Below are 15,529 nucleotides of genomic sequence, written 5' to 3' on the forward strand. Positions count from 1 at the left end.
TGCTCTCCCCTCCCTCACGCGCTCTCCCCTCCCTCGCGCGCTCTCCCCCTCCCTCGCGCGCTCTCCCTCTTGTCCTCTCTCCTTCCCTCGCGCTCTCTCTCCCTCCAGCCCTCTCCCTCCCTCGAGCACTCTCCCTCCCTCGCGCACTTTCCCTCTGGTGCTCCCTCCCTCGTGCTCTCTCTCCCTCCCTTGAGCACTCTCCCTCCCTCGCGCACTCTCCCTCTTTTGCTCTATCCCTCCCTCGCGCACTCTCCCTCCCTCGCGCACTCTCCCTTTTGTGCGCTCTCCCTCTCTCACGCACTCTCCCTGCCTCACGCACTCTCCCTCTTGTGCTCCCTCCCTCGCGCGCTCCCCCTCCCTCGCGTGCTCTTTTCCTCTCCTTCGCGCTCTCCCCCTCCCTCGAACGCTCACCCTCCCTCGCGCACTCTCCCTCCCTTGTGCTCTCGTCCTTCCTCACGCTCTCCCACTCTCTCGTGCTCCCCCCCCGAGCACTCTCCCTCTTGTGCTCTCTCCCTCCCTTGCACAGTCACACTCCCTCGCGCTGTCACACTCCCTCGCGCTGTCACACTCCCTCGTGCTGTCACACTCCCTCGCGCTGTCACACTCCCTCGCGCTGTCACACTCCCTCGCGCAGTCACACTCCCTCGCGCAGTCACCCTCCCTGGCGCACTCTCCCTCTTGTCCTCTCTCCCTCCCTCGAGCACTCTCCCTCCTTCACGCCCTCCCCTCCTTGTCGCTCTCTCCCTCCCTCGAGCACTCTCCCTCCCTCGCGCACTGTCCCTCCCTCGCGCACTTTCCTTCTTGTGCTCTCTCCCTCCCTTGCGCACTCTTCCTACCTCATGCACTCTCCGTCCCTCGCGCACTCATCTTCCCTCACACTCTTTCCCTCCCTCGCGCACACTCCCTCTTATGCTCTCTCCCTTACGCTCTCTCTCCCTCCTCGAGCACTCTCCCTCCCTCGAGCACTCTCCCTCTTTTGCTCTATCCCTCCCTCATGCACTCTCCCTCTTTTGCTCTATCCCTCCCTCGTGCACTCTCACTCTCTCGCCCACTCTCCCTCCCTCGCACACACTCACTTTTGTGCTCTCTCTCCCTCTCTCACGCATTCTCCCTACCTCACGCACTCTCCCTCTTGTGCCCCCTCCCTCGCGCTCTCTCTCCCTCCATCGAGCACTCTCCCTCCCTTGCGCTCTCTCCCTCCCTTGCGCTCTCTCCCTCCCTTGCGCTCTCTGCCTCCCTTGCGCGTTCACCCTCCCTTGCGCGTTCACCCTCCCTTGCGCGTTCACCCTCCCTTGCGCGCTCACCCTCCCTCGCGCGCTCACCCTCCCCAACGCAGTCTCCCTCCCTCGCGCGCTCTCCCCCTCCCTCGCGCGCTCTCCAGCCACGCGTTTTCCCCCTCCCTCGCGCACGCTTTCCCCGTCCCTCGCGCGCTCTCTTTTCCTCTCCCTCGCGCGCTGTCCCTCCCTCGCGCATTCATCCTCCCTCACACATACACCCTCCCTCATGCAGTCTCCCTCCCTCGCGTGCTCTCCCCCTCCCTCGCGTGCTCTCCCCCTCCCTCGCGTGCTCTCCCCATCATTCGCGCGCGTGCTCTCCCCACTCCTTCGCGCGCACTCTCCCCCTTCCTCGCGCGCTCTCTTCCCCTCCCTCGTGCCCGCTCTTCCCCTCCCTCGCACGCGTTTTCTCCCTCCCTCGCGCATGCTCTCCCCCTCCCTCGGACGCGCTCTCCCCCTCCCTCGCGCGCTCTCCCCCTCCCTTGCGCATTCATCCTCCCTCACACGTACACCCTCCCTCGTGCTCTGTCCTTTCCTCGCGTTCTGCCTCTCCCTCTTGCAGTCTCCCACCCTCGCGCACTCTCCCTCCTTCGCGCACTCTCCCTCCTTCGTGCTCTGTCCCTCCCTCGCGCGCTCACACTCCCTCGCGCTCTCTCCCTCCCTCGCCTCTCTCCCCCTTGCGCGCGCTCTCACCCCTCGCGCTCTCTCCCCCCTCGCACATTCTACCCACCTTGCGTGCTCTCCCCCCCTTGCGCGCTCTCCCCCCCTTGCGCGCTCTCCCCCCCTTGCGCGCTCTCCCCCCCCCCTCGCGCGCTCTCCCCCCCTCGCGCGCTCTCCCTCCCACGCGCAGTCTACGTTCTTCGCGCAGTCTACATTCTTCGCGCAGTCTCCCTCCCTCACTCGGTCTCCCTCCCTCGCGCAGTCTCCTTCCCTCATGCGCTCTTCCTCCCTCGCACACTCTTATCCCTCCCTTGCGTGCGCTCTCCCCCTCCTTCGCGCGCGCGCCCCCTCCCTTGTGCGCGCTCTCCCCCTCCCTCGCGCAGACTCCCTCCCTCGCGCACGCTCTCCTCCCCTCGCGCTCTCTCCCTCCCTCGCACGCTCTCCCCTCCCTAGCACGCACTCACCCTCCCTCGCACTCTATCCCTCCCTCACGTTCTCCCTCCCTCGCGCACTCTCCCTCCCTTGCGCCCTCTTCCTCTTGAGCTCTCTCCCTCCCTCGCTCGCTCTCTTCCCCTCCCTCGTGCGCGCTCTCCCCCTCCCTCACAAGCACTCTCCCCCTCCCCCGCGCGCGCTCTCCCCTTCCGCCGCTTACTCTTCCCCTCCCTCACATGCTCTCACCCTCCCTCGCGCATTCACCCTCCCTCACACGTACTCCCTCCCTCGCGCTCTGTCCTTTCCTCGCGCTCTGTCTCTCCCTTTTGCAGTCTCCTTCCTTCGCGCACTCTCCCTCCTTTGCGTACTCTCCTTTCCTCGCTCTCTGTCCCTCCCTCGTGCAGTCACCCTCCCTTGCGCATTCACCCTCCCTTGCGCATTCTCCCTCCCTCGCGCTCTCTCCCTCCCTCGCGTGCTCTCCCCTCCTCCTCCCTCCCGCGCGCTGTCCCCCTCCCTCGCGCGCTCTCCCCCCTCGTGCACTCTCCCTCTTGAGCTCTCCCCCTCCCTTGCGCGCTCTCCCCTCCCTTGCGCGCTCTCCCCTCCCTTGCGCGCTCTCCCCTCCCTTGCGCGCTCTCCCCTCCCTTGCGCGCACTCCCCTCCCTTGCGCGCACTCCCCTCCCTTGCGCGCTCTCCCCCTTCCTTGCGCACGCTCTCCCCCTTCCTCCCGCGCACTCTCCCCCACCCTAGCGTGTGCTCTCCACCTCCCTCGCGCGCTCTCCCCCTCTCTCGCGCGCTCTCACCCTCCCTCACGCATTCACCCTCCCTCACACGCACTCCAACCCTCGCGCTCTGTCCTTTCCTCGTGCTCTGTCTCCCTCCTTCATGCACTCTCCCTCCTTCGCGCACTCTCCCTCCCTCGCGCTCTGTCCCTCCATTGCGCGCAGTCTCCCCCCCTCGCGCAGTCTTCCCCCGCGCTCTCTACACACCTCGCGCACTCTACCCCCCTCATGCACTCTCCCTTCCACGCACAGTCTCCCTCCATCGCGCAGTCTCTCTCCCTCGCTCAGTCTCCCTCCCTCGCTCAGTCTCCCTCCTCACGCAGTCTCCCCTCGCTCACTCTTCTCCCTCCCTCATGCGCTCTTCTCCCTCCCTCGCGCAGTCTCCTTCATCCATGCGCACTTCTCCCTCCCTCGCGCACTCTTCCCCCTCCCTCGCACGCTTTTCCCCCTCCCTCGCACGCTTTTCCCCCTCCCTTGCACACTTTTCCCCCTCCCTCACGCGTGCTCCCCCCTCCCTCGCGTGTGCTCCCCCCTCCCTCGCGTGTGCTCCCCCTCCCTCGCGCCTGCTTCCCCACTCCCTCGCGCGTGCTCCTCCTCTCCCTCGAACGCGCTCACCCTCTCCCTCGCGCGCGCTTTCCCTCTCCCTCGCGTGCGATCTCCTCCTCCCTCGCCAGCGCTCTCCCCCCTCGCCTGCGCTCCCCCCTCCCTCGTTTGCGCTCTCCCCCTCCCTCGCGTGCGCTCTCCCCCTCCCTCGCGCGCGCTCTCCCCTTCCCTCGCGCGCTCTCCCCTTCCCTCGCGCGCTCTCCCCTTCCCTCGTGCGCTCTCCCCTTCCCTCGCGCGCGCTCTTCCCTCCTCGCACCCTCTTCCCTCCTCGCACCCTCTTCCCCCCGCGCCCTCTTCCCCCCCTCGCGCTCTCTCCCTCCCTCGCGCACTCTCCCTCCCTCACTCACTATCCCACTTGTTCTCTCTCCCTCCCTCGCGTGCTCTCCCTCCCTCGCGCGCTCTCCCTCCCTCGCGTGCTCTCCCTCCCTCGTGCTCTCTCCCTCCCTCATGCATTGTCCCTCTTGTTCTCTCTCCCGCCCTCGCGTTCTCTCCCTCCCTCGGGCTCTCTCCCTCCCTTGTATCCTCTCCCTTCCTCGCGCACTGTCCCTCTTGTGCGCTCTCCCTCCCTCGCGCCGTCTCCCTCCCTCGCGCCGTCTCCCTCCCTCGCGCCGTCTCCCTCCCTCATGCTCTCTCTCCCTCTCGCGCGCTCTCCCTCCCTCTCGCGCGCTCTCCCTCCCTCTCGCGCACTCTCCCTCCCTCACTCACTATCCCTCTTGTTCTCTCTCCCTCCCTCGCGTGCGCTCCCTCCCTCGCGTGCGCTCCCTCCCTCACGCGCTCTCCCTCCCTCGCGTGCTCTCCCTCCCTCGTGCTCTCTCCCTCCCTCACGCATTGTCCCTCTTGTTCTCTCTCCCGCCCTCGCGTGCTCTCTCCCTCCCTTGTATCCTCTCCCTTCCTCGCGCACTGTCCCTCTTGTGCGCTCTCCCTCCCTCGCGCTGTCTCCCTCCCTTGCGCCGTCTCCCTCCCTCATGCTCTCTCTCCCTCTCGCGCGCTCTCCCTCCCCCTCGCGCGCTCTCCCTCCCCCTCGCGCGCTCTCCCTCCCCCTCGCGCGCTCTCCCTCCCCCTCGCGCGCTCTCCCTCCCCCTCGAGCTCTCTCCCTCCCTCGCGCACTCTCCCTCCCTCACTCACTATCCCTCTTGTTCTCTCTCCCTCCCTCGCGTGCGCTCCCTCCCTCGCGCGCTCTCCCTCCCTCGCGTGCTCTCCCTCCCTCGCGTGCTCTCCCTCCCTCGTGCTCTCTCCCTCCCTCACGCATTGTCCCTCTTGTTCTCTCTCCCGCCCTCGCGTGCTCTCTCCCTCCCTTGTATCCTCTCCCTCCCTCGCGCCGTCTCCCTCCCTCGCGCCGTCTCCCTCCCTCATGCTCTCTCTCCCTCTCGCGCGCTCTCCCTCCCTCTCGCGCGCTCTCCCTCCCCCTCGCGCGCTCTCCCTCCCCCTCGCGCGCTCTCCCTCCCCCTCACGTGCTCTCCCTCCCCCTCGCGCGCTCTCCCTCCCCCTCGCGCGCTCTCCCTCCCCTCGCGCGCTCTCCCTCCACCTCGCGCGCTCTCCCTCCCTCTCGCGCGCTGTCCCTCCCCCTCGCGCGCTGTCCCTCCCCCTCGCGTGCGCTTTCGCTCCCTCGCGTGCGCTTTCGCTCCCTCGCGTGCGCTCTCGCTCCCTCGCGTGCGCTCTCGCTCTCTTGCGTGTGCTCTTGCTCCCTCGCGCTCTCTTCCTCCCTAGCACACTCTCCCTCCCTCGCGCACTCTCCCTCCTTCACTTTGTGTCCCACCCTCACGTACTCTCCCTCTTGTGCTCTCTCCCACCTGCGCGCTCTCCGTCCCACACGCTCTCCGTCCCACACGCTCTCCGTCCCACACGCTCTCCGTCCCACACGCTCTCCCTCCCACACGCTCTCCCTCCCACACGCTCTCTCTCCCACACTCTCTCTCTCCCTCACGCTCTCTCTCCCTCACGCTCTCTCTCCCTCCTTCGCGTTCTCTCCCTCCTTCGCGTTCTCTCCCTCCCTCGCGCAGTCTCCCTCGTGCGCCCTCCCTCCCTCGTGCGCCCTCCCTCCCTCATGCGCTCTCCCTCCCTCATGCGCTCTCCCTCCCTCGCGCACTGTCCCTCTCTCGCGCACTTTCCCTCTCTCTCTTCCTCTCTGTCTCACTCCTCTCCCCTCCTCCACTCCTGCTCTCTTTCTGTCTCTAGTTTGTATCTCAGTCTCTCTCACTCTATTACCACTTTTTTTTTCCCGTAATGTCCTGTCAGTCTTTCTCTCTCCCTCTCTCTCTGTCTGTCTGTCTCTACTACTCCTTTCAACCCCACAATGCTCCCCTACTCCTACTGATTTCTGTTTCTCCTTCTCTCAATTGCTGCAAATGTGCCCACAGTCTTTCCCTTTCCTGCTAATGTCTAAAAGCCCTCTCATTGTCTCCACCATTCCTTTCATTCCCACAGTGTTCATTCTGTTCCAGTAGGGCTCTCGGTGCTTTTCTCACTCTGCTGTTCTTTTTATCTCTACGGTTCTCCCCATCTCCTGCTCGTCTCTCACTGTCCACTCTCCTTTTCACCCTATATTGATCTCACCTTAGTCTCTCAATCTGTCTCACTTTTCCTGCATTTCTTTTACCTCCACAGTATTGTTGCTTCAGTGCTGGTCTTGCCATGTGATAAAATTAGTAAAACACAATTTGGACATTTCACAAGATAAAGACACTAAGCATCAGAAGGCTTTACTAGGAGGACTGATTGGAACCTGAGACAAAGAAATGGGTCTTATACAGCTTTTTGGATGAAGAGATGGTAATGTAGTGGCAGACAGTTTTCAGGAGGTACTTCTAGGTCATGTGCCTACAGCGATGGTGTAAAGTGAGGTAGATACACATAGCTGGAGAAAGGTGCAAGTGGATCAACATGCGAAAGGGGTTAGATAGTCAAGGTTTTAATAATAGAGGGCAAGACTTTTGGATATGAGGGTGGGAATTTTGACATTTTTGGGGGCTAATGTAGATCAAAAAGATAGGTGAAATCTAATGTTGGTTTGTTATCTGGCAGAGCTTTTCATGACAAGTGTGCAAAGTAGAACATGGGAAGAGACAGGAAATAACTGCCGTCACTGTGATAAGTATATTAATACAAATCTCATTGCATTTTGTTTTAGGGATGTTTTTCCAGTGGATTCTTTGTGCAGCAATATGGATTGTATCTCTGGTTGTGAATTTAATATTGAAGTGCCCAGAGTTTTGGCCCCTTGCTATGATAGGTGGCTTTTTATGGGCTACTGGTAAGTGCATGATCCACATTGTATTCTACTCATTGTAAAAGCACGTGCAATTGCACTTGCTAGCTAATGCTGGTCTTTATAATTAGACCATTTTGCACTATTGAATTTGGATGTTCTATTATTAATCAATAAATGGTGCCAAAACTTCAGGTGTGCAGCCCATATATGATTTTATGCAGATATTACAGTCTGAATTACTTCCGACTTTGTGAAAATAGCACCTGTCTGCCTGGGTCAAATGGAAAAAGCAGCCTTTCCACCGTTGGTGAATTAAATTTGCCACAAAAGTGAAATCCTTAGAATCAGGAATTTTACAGCCCAAAGTATTCATCAACACAGTTGTTATTTGACAAATTTGTGCTGGCGTTTACTTATTAGCCCATATTTTTCTTAATGTATTCTTTCAACAATCATTGCTAAGCATTGTCCAGCAGCTTGTCTCCTTAAGCTTTGATCCTGAAACTACTGGTCTAGCTTTATTCGCTTGATCTATTTTTAGAGAGAAAATTCAGCACCTTCTGCTTGACCTTGTTTCTTTCTAAAACACATTCAGAGGACTAGCTAGAAGTCTGCAGGAACTTGATAGATGAAAATATCTCGAGTCTACTATAACTACTACAAAACTACAAGGAAGAGTCATTGCACACAAAGCATTAACCCTCCTTATCTCTCCAGCGATGAAGTACTGTGTTCTCCAGCACTTACTTGTTTTCACATCTTCAGCTGCAGTACTTAATTTTGATTTGTTTTAATAATTTGTTAAAATGCTTTCATGAGAAGATTTAACAAAGTAGCACAGCATCCAGATAAAGTCATAAATTATTTCATTAATGATCCACGCAGGCCTTTGGAGAGATAATACTATGGTGATTTAAAGTCAGAATTCTTAAAAAACTGGACTGCTGCAGGCAATTTTTCTTTTTAATTCATTCATACGATGTGAGCAATTATAGTTGGTTAACAGACCCTTAAAAAGGTGGTGATGAGGTGCCTTTTTAAACTTCCGCTGTTCTTGGTGGTACGTCCACAGTGCTATTAAGGAGAGAGTTCCTGGGTTTTGATTCAATGAGGGAATAGTGATATATTTGCAAGGTAGATGGTATGTGACTTGAACACAAATGTTGAGGTGATGGTTTTCCCATACATCTACTGCCCTTGTCCTTCCAGACAGTGGAGCTCCTGGGTTAGAAGTAGAAGTCTGAGAAGCTTTGCTGCAATGCCTGTTGTGATGGTACATATTGTTACTTTGGTTGTAAGAATTGAAGGGTGTGCATGTGGAAAGGGGTCTACTTTGTTTTAAGATTATGTCGAGCTTCTTGAGTGTTGTTGGAGCTGCATCCATCCAGGCAAATGCATGACATTACACTCCTCACTCATGTCTTGTAGGTATTGAACAGGCAGTGAGTACTGTTACATAATCCCCAGACTTTGACCTGCCCTTTTAGCCAGAATACTTACATAACTGATCTAGTTTAATTTCTGGTTGATGATACTATCCAGACATTCAGCAATAACAATGCCATTATCTATCAAGGGGCAATGGTTAGATTCCTTTTTGTTGGAGATGGTCATTGCTGGGCTCTTATGTGAAAAGTAACATTCATGTCACACTAAGGTCAAACCTGTATGTTGTCCAGATCTTGTTGCATATGAATTGCTTCAGTGTCTGAACATTATACAATCATAAACAAATATCCCCCAGTTCTGACCACATAAAGGAGCAAAGGTCCTTGATGAACCAACTGAAGTAAATCCAAGTGAGAGGGACTAAGATGATTGACTTCCAACAACCAAGACCATCATCTTTTGTGCTAAGTATGATTCCATTAATCAGGAAGTTTTCTCCCTGATTCTGGTTTTGCTTGGACTTTTGACATACCTTGCAAAATGTCACCTCTCTACTGTAGTTCACATATTTTAATCATGTTTGGATCAAGGCTGTAAAGGGGTCATTATATTGTCATTTGGTGAGTCTTGGTTGACAAAACACTGCTTACAGAAGTTTATCTGGTCTAAAGGGCATTGCACATAATGCTGAAAACATACAACAAGCAATATAGGGGACACCAAATATTAGAAAACCCGCATCTACTTCCCAGCCAAGAGTTTTAATTTCTGAGTAGAAAAGCATGTAGTGACTCAATCTCATTCAAAGCACGGAAGAGATTAAATAACAAAAGGCCCAAGGAACAAAACTGGCAGAAAGTTATGCTGGATTCCATAAACTCATGATGTGATCTAAATAAAAATCAGAATTTCCTGAGTTTAGTTGTATTGAAATGAAGAAAGGGCTTCATACCATAAATGAAATAGAAATTTGGCTGAAATGTATTCCACTGAACTTCCTTCAACTTTCAAAGCAATTCAATAGCAACAAAGTTAAGGAGAAATGCATGCAAAGCAGCAAAAATTGAATTGTCTACACCATGTAAGAGAATGTGCAGTAATAGACAATGAAAGCATCGACAATTAAATCGAAGCGGTTTGCCACACAGAACAGTGAACAGTTATCTCCTTCAAATTCAGGTTAGTATGTATGGACTGAAGTGATGCAGAAGGTATGGGTTTAAGCAAAATTTCCAACCTCCCTACTTTCTAAAAAATGAAGCCCAAATAACAATAAATGATATAACATCTGGCAAGAATGCACATCCCAGAGACATGATTGAGGAAATTCCATCAATAACTAAATTACTGAAAGGAAGGAGAATGCCTAAAATCTCAAGGGGTTGAAGTAATAGGTCCACCTACCTGACAGATCTACAGGTGGAATGAAAATCCAATTTCTTTTATATGAAGTGTAGATGTTTTGCACATAATATGACAGAAAATACTACAAAGAAGAGACAATGTGCAAAGATCCAAGATATTGCAAAGAAAAAAAAATCACCTGCTATAGTAGGGATGGCACAAACAGGTATAAACAATAGATGTATGTCATCAAGAACCTCTGCAAAACAAATACTGTAGATTAAAGACCTCCATTTCAAAACAGAACAGACCTTGGACTGTCAGGAAGATAATCCAAAGCAACTGACTTCAACCGAAGAAAATACCATTCTTTTGAAACCACAGGGAGAATTGTACCAAGTCCAGATCATCTGAAATCTGAATTCTGAACTTGGGATTCGGGGGTCAGGGATTTTGGAGGTGGGATTGGGGAGCAGGATGGTAAAGAGTGGAATAAATATATAAACAAATATATGACCCTCATAAAATGAAATGAGGGAGCAAAGATTTTGGGAGTCTATTTATGGAGGATGTATACAGTTCATTCTTGATTCTGCACATTAGACACCATTGTTATGTCATGGGGACTTTGAGCAGAGGAAAGAGGCAAAGACAGATCTGAGGCTATTGTGCTCTTAAAAGTCTCTAATAATGTAAGTCCTATTTGTGTAATCTGTAAGTAGTCTCAGTAATGCAATGGACCGCCTTTCATTTACTCAATGATGCTTTTCTAGTTAGACCAGAAAGCTGGCTTTCTTCCCCCACGCTATGTTAGTTGGGGATACACTCAACAGTGGGTAGACAGAAGCACATACACAAATATAGAATGTGCTGATCCGAGCATAGTCTATAAAAGCAAAATAAATAGTTACTCAAGGAATTATCCAATTTTCCTTTGGCTTTTGACAGTTAGTCTGATGAAGTCGGGAACAAATAGTTGTAATATTGTTTTGAATATATTAAGGCACATCATTTAATGTGATTCTATACAATGATCAAGTTGTAATTTTATGGCATGAAAAACTCATCAGGTCTGGCTGCATCTGTGGAGAGAGAAGAACAGTGATAACATTTTGAGCCCAGTATGACTTCACTGGACATGAAACATTACCTGTTTTTCTGTGTCCACAAATGGTGAGTTTGTTTCAGATTTACAGTATGAGAAGTATTGCTTTAGGTCTTGTGGCTAAACGGATTAAAGGATATGGGGAGAAAGTGGGAAGAGGGTACCAATTTGGATGATCAGCCATTATTATGTAGAATGATGGAGCAGGCTCAAAAGGCTGAATTGCCTACTCCATTTTTTTAGTTTTAAAGGAATAAAAGATTTGTCTGGAGAAGGGATGATGAGCCATTGTCAGAAAACAAAAATGAAAGTAAAACTGATACCTATGAAGAGAAACAGTGGGGACAGAGTACAGTCTGAAATTCTTCAACTCAACAATGTGTTGTCTCGATGGCTTTAAGTGTGTAATCAAAAGACAAAGTGCTGTGCCTATCCTTCAAATATCATTAAGCTTTATTGTCCTTGGCTTCCTATAGTGTTCCAGAGTGATCAGTATGAGGTGGAGAATTGAAATGATAAGCCTCTTGAAGATCTGAGTCACACGTGTGGACTGAAAAGGGCATTCTGCAAAGTGGGAAAGCAATCTGCACTTGATCTCTCCAAGGTAGAATAAACTGCAATGTGAACACTGACAACAGTATACTAAATTGAAAAAGTAGAGTAAATCTATGTCATCTGGAAGGAGTGTTAGACAGTGAGGAAGGAGATGGTCAAACGCAGGTGTTGCCCTGAGCTTGCATTGTTAAGGTGCCAAGGGAAGGAGTGTTGGTTGTGATTAAGGAGACTTCTAGGCTCTTAGGGAGGGAGTGTTCCCTACACAATGCTGAAAAGGGAAAAGGAGTGAAGATGTGTTTGGTGGCATTGTGCATGGTTAGCCAAAATGGCATTGATAATCTGTTGAATATGGAGTCTAGAGAGATGAAAGCTGATGATATTCTGAGGCAAGAACTAATCATTTTGGTTTCTCCTTTATTTTGCTTTCAGGAAATATTACTGTTGTTCCAATTGTAAAAACCATTGGCTTAGGCCTTGGTGTTCTGATCTGGGCTGCATTTAATCTCCTGATGGGATGGGCAAGTTCTAGGTAAGTCTTGATAGCTAACTGTGCACATCTGATGTTACCATTACTGGTCACTTTGATTTAAAGACTAGAACTCTAGCTGGACCATTTTCATTATGAGAGGATTGATATATTCCAATAGTGCAGGCCTCCTAGTCTGGTGGTCATGGTGTAGCTTTTAATAATGCTGTTTGTTGCTTCAATCTGAGTAGAAAAAACTTGCATGAAGTATCTGATTGCAATTTGTATTTTGTACAATGAATAGTCATAATTATCATTTAAGGGAAAGTATTGAGAAAACATTTGGTAACATCTATGATTGATTAGTACATGAAAATGATTGCTAAGGGTGTGTTGTTACAATCTAGTTGGGGACCATTAACCGTTTTGTTTAACGTAGACAAAGTTTGAAATCCCAGGTATTTGCTAAAAAAGTAAAGATTTCATAATTTGCATAAACAATACATTTACAATGCCTGGTTAGAAAAGTCAAATGAACTATATTGTATACACAACTTAGTCTTACACCCAGAATTAACACAAAGTGGGTTGACAGACTACCTGTGGTCAGTACCCCACAGAGAACATAAAACATCATATGCAATCAAGACTGATCCCATTGATTTCACAGCAACCTACCCAGACATTAGTGAGATTGCATTATGAAATCTTATTTAGAAGCTCCTGTCTCCTTCACAAGGATACGAAAACTTAACATTCAAAGATCTGCCCTCTTGAGTTCACTTAAACCTCGTAGCGCCCCAATGACTGCTCATGTTCTGCTAGATTAGATTACTTACAGTGTGGAAACAGGCCCTTCGGCCCAACAAGTCCACACCGACCCGCCGAAGCGCAACCCACCCATTCCCCTACATTTACCCTGCTGTGCTTTAACCAGCAACACATTTTCAGCTCTGATCTCCAGCATCTGCAGACCTCACTTTTTACCCCTACATTTACCCCTTTACCTAACACTACGGGCAATTTAGCATGGCCAATTCACCTGACCCGCACATCTTTGGCCTATGGGAGGAAACCGGAACAGCCGGAGGAAACCCACGCAGACACGGGGAGAATGTGCAAACTCCACACAGTCAGTCGCCCGAATCGGGAACTGAATCCGGGTCTCTGGCGCTGTGAGGCAGCAGTGCTAACCACTGTGCTAGTTCCATCTCTTTTCCCAAGACTGAATTTCCCCAGGATTCTAAGGACTGCTTGCATGCATGTAATTACAGGCACAATATCATTCTTTTTTCCAAAACAAAATACATTCATTAAGTTGCTCCTGCCTCTGAATTTCTGTCTTGCCTCTCCTAAGCATATACTGTAACATGCATGCAAGCACACACAAACATACACACACCAAGTAGAATTGCAAATGGACTCCCACTTTGCACTCTCTCAGGACCTTTGATCATTTTCTCGTGTCAGTCTCCACCACACAGATGGATTAGTATTAGAATGGCTGAATCATATTTGCATCACTATCCCGTCCGACTTGTGCATCGAAAATGATGGACAGGTTTTGAGAATCAGGAGATGAGTTAGCTGCAAGATTCATAGCCTCTGACCCCTCTTGTCGACACAATATTGATATAGAGTCATAGAGATGTACAGCACAGAAACAGACCCTTCAGTCCAACTCGTCCATGCTGACCAAGTTACCCAACCCAATCTAGTCACACTTGCCAGCACCTGGCCCATATCCCTCCAAATCCTTCCTATTCATATACGCATCCAGATGCCTTTTAAATGTTGCAATTATACTAGACTCATCCACTTCCTCTGGCAGCTCATTCCATACACGTACCACCGTCTGCATCAAAACGTTGGCCTTTAGGTCTCTTTTATGTCTTTCCTATCTCACCCTATGCCCTCTAGTTCTGGACTCCCACACCCCAGGGAAAAGACTTTTTCTGTTTACCTTTTCCATGCCCCTAATCATTTTATAAACCTCTATAAGGTCATCCCTCGCCTCCAACGCTCCAGGAAAAACAGCCTATTCAACCTCTTCCTATAGCTCAAATCCTCCAATCCTGACAACATCCTTGTAAATCCTTTCTTAACCTTTTGAAGTTTTACAACGTCCTTTTGATAGGAAGGAGACCAGAATTGTACGCATCATTCCAAAAGTGGCCTAACCAATGTCCTGTATGCCCGCAACATGACCTCCCAACACCTGTCCTCAATACTCTGACCAATAAAGGAAAGCATACCAAATGCCTTCTCCACTATCCTATCTACCTGCAACTCTACTTTCAAGGAGCTATGAACCTGCACTCCAAGGTCTCTTTGTTCAGCAACATTCCATAGGACCTTACCATTCAGTGTATAAGTCCTGCTAAGATTTGCTTTCCCAAAATGCAGCACCTTGCAGTTATCTAAATTAAACTCCATCTGCCACTCCTCAACCCATTGGTTCATCTGATCAAGATCCCATCGTAATCTGAGGTAACCCTCTTCGCTGTCCACTCCACCTCCAATTTTGGTGTCATCAGCAAACTTACTAACTATACCCCTTATGCTCACATTCAAATCATTTATATAAATAATGAAAAGTAGTGAACCTAGCACCAATCCTTGTGGCATTCCACTGGTCACAGGCCTCCATTCTGAAAAGCAACTCTCCACCACCACCCTCTGTCTTCTACCTTTGAGCCAGTTCTGAATCCAAATGGCTAGTTCTCCCTTTATTCCATGAGATCTAACCTTGCTAACCAGTCTCCCATGGGGAATCTTGTCGAATGTCTTACTGAAATCCATACAGCCAACCGCTCTGCCCTCATTTATCCTCTTTGTTTCTTCTTCAAAGCACTCAATCAAGTTTATGAGACATGATTTCCCACGCACAAAGCCACGTTGACTGTCCATAATCAGTCCTTGCCATTCCAAATGCATGTAAATCCTGTCCCTCAGGATTCCCTCCATCAAATTGCCCACCACAGACGTCAGGCTCAGCGGTTGATTAATCTGCTTTAGTTTCTAGTCAATGGTAAATTCCAGGATGTTGTTACTGGGAGATTTGGTAATAGCAATGCCATTGACTATCAAGGGGTAATATTAGGTTCTGCCTTGTTGGAGATTGTCATTGTTAGCACTTGTTGTCATCAGTGAACATCCTGATTTCTGAGTCTATGATGGAGGGAAGGTCATTAATAAAGCCGCTGGTGATGGTTGGACCTAGGACACTACCCTGAGGAACTCCTGCCGAAATATTTTGGAGCTGAGATGAAAGACTGCCAAGCACAACCACCTTCTGTCATGCCAGGTGTGACTTCAACAGAATTCAGCTTTGAGGAACATGGTATTCCAACCAGAACTCAATCAACAAACATATCGACTTTGACCCCATCTACCACCCTCTGAGAAAAAGTACAGGAAATCACATCACCACAGGAACTGACATCACCACCCAAAGAAACCTAAACACATAAATAGAAAGTGGTTCACTAACACCAGTGCTTCACCAGAGGCTCACTGATGATGTTGCCTAGTATGGTGACGAACATCTGAAATGAACCTTCCAGCTTCAGTGATTCCTGAAGAAGGGCTTATGCTGAAACGTCGATTCTCCTGCTCCTTGGATGCTGCCTGACCTGCTGCGCTTTTCCAGCACCACATTTTTCAGCTCTGATCTCTAGCATCTGTAGTCCTCACTTTCTCCTAGCTCAGTGA

The 15,529-nt window shown here is 50.8% G+C and overlaps 1 protein-coding gene across 3 annotated transcripts in view; it reads left to right on the forward strand.

Moving 5' to 3' along the window:
* Positions 1–15,529, forward strand: part of LOC132833349 (transmembrane protein 144-like) — an 82,883-nt gene that overhangs the window by 25,805 nt on the left and 41,549 nt on the right. For all 3 annotated transcript variants that reach the window (XM_060851539.1, XM_060851541.1, XM_060851540.1), the window contains exons 4-5: positions 6,876–6,998; positions 11,779–11,878. In XM_060851539.1, coding sequence (XP_060707522.1) covers positions 6,876–6,998; positions 11,779–11,878 — 223 coding nt within the window. The remainder of the gene's footprint in view (positions 1–6,875; positions 6,999–11,778; positions 11,879–15,529) is intronic.

The sequence above is a fragment of the Hemiscyllium ocellatum genome, chromosome 36 (genome assembly GCF_020745735.1).
Source record: "Hemiscyllium ocellatum isolate sHemOce1 chromosome 36, sHemOce1.pat.X.cur, whole genome shotgun sequence".
Lineage (NCBI taxonomy): Eukaryota > Metazoa > Chordata > Chondrichthyes > Orectolobiformes > Hemiscylliidae > Hemiscyllium > Hemiscyllium ocellatum.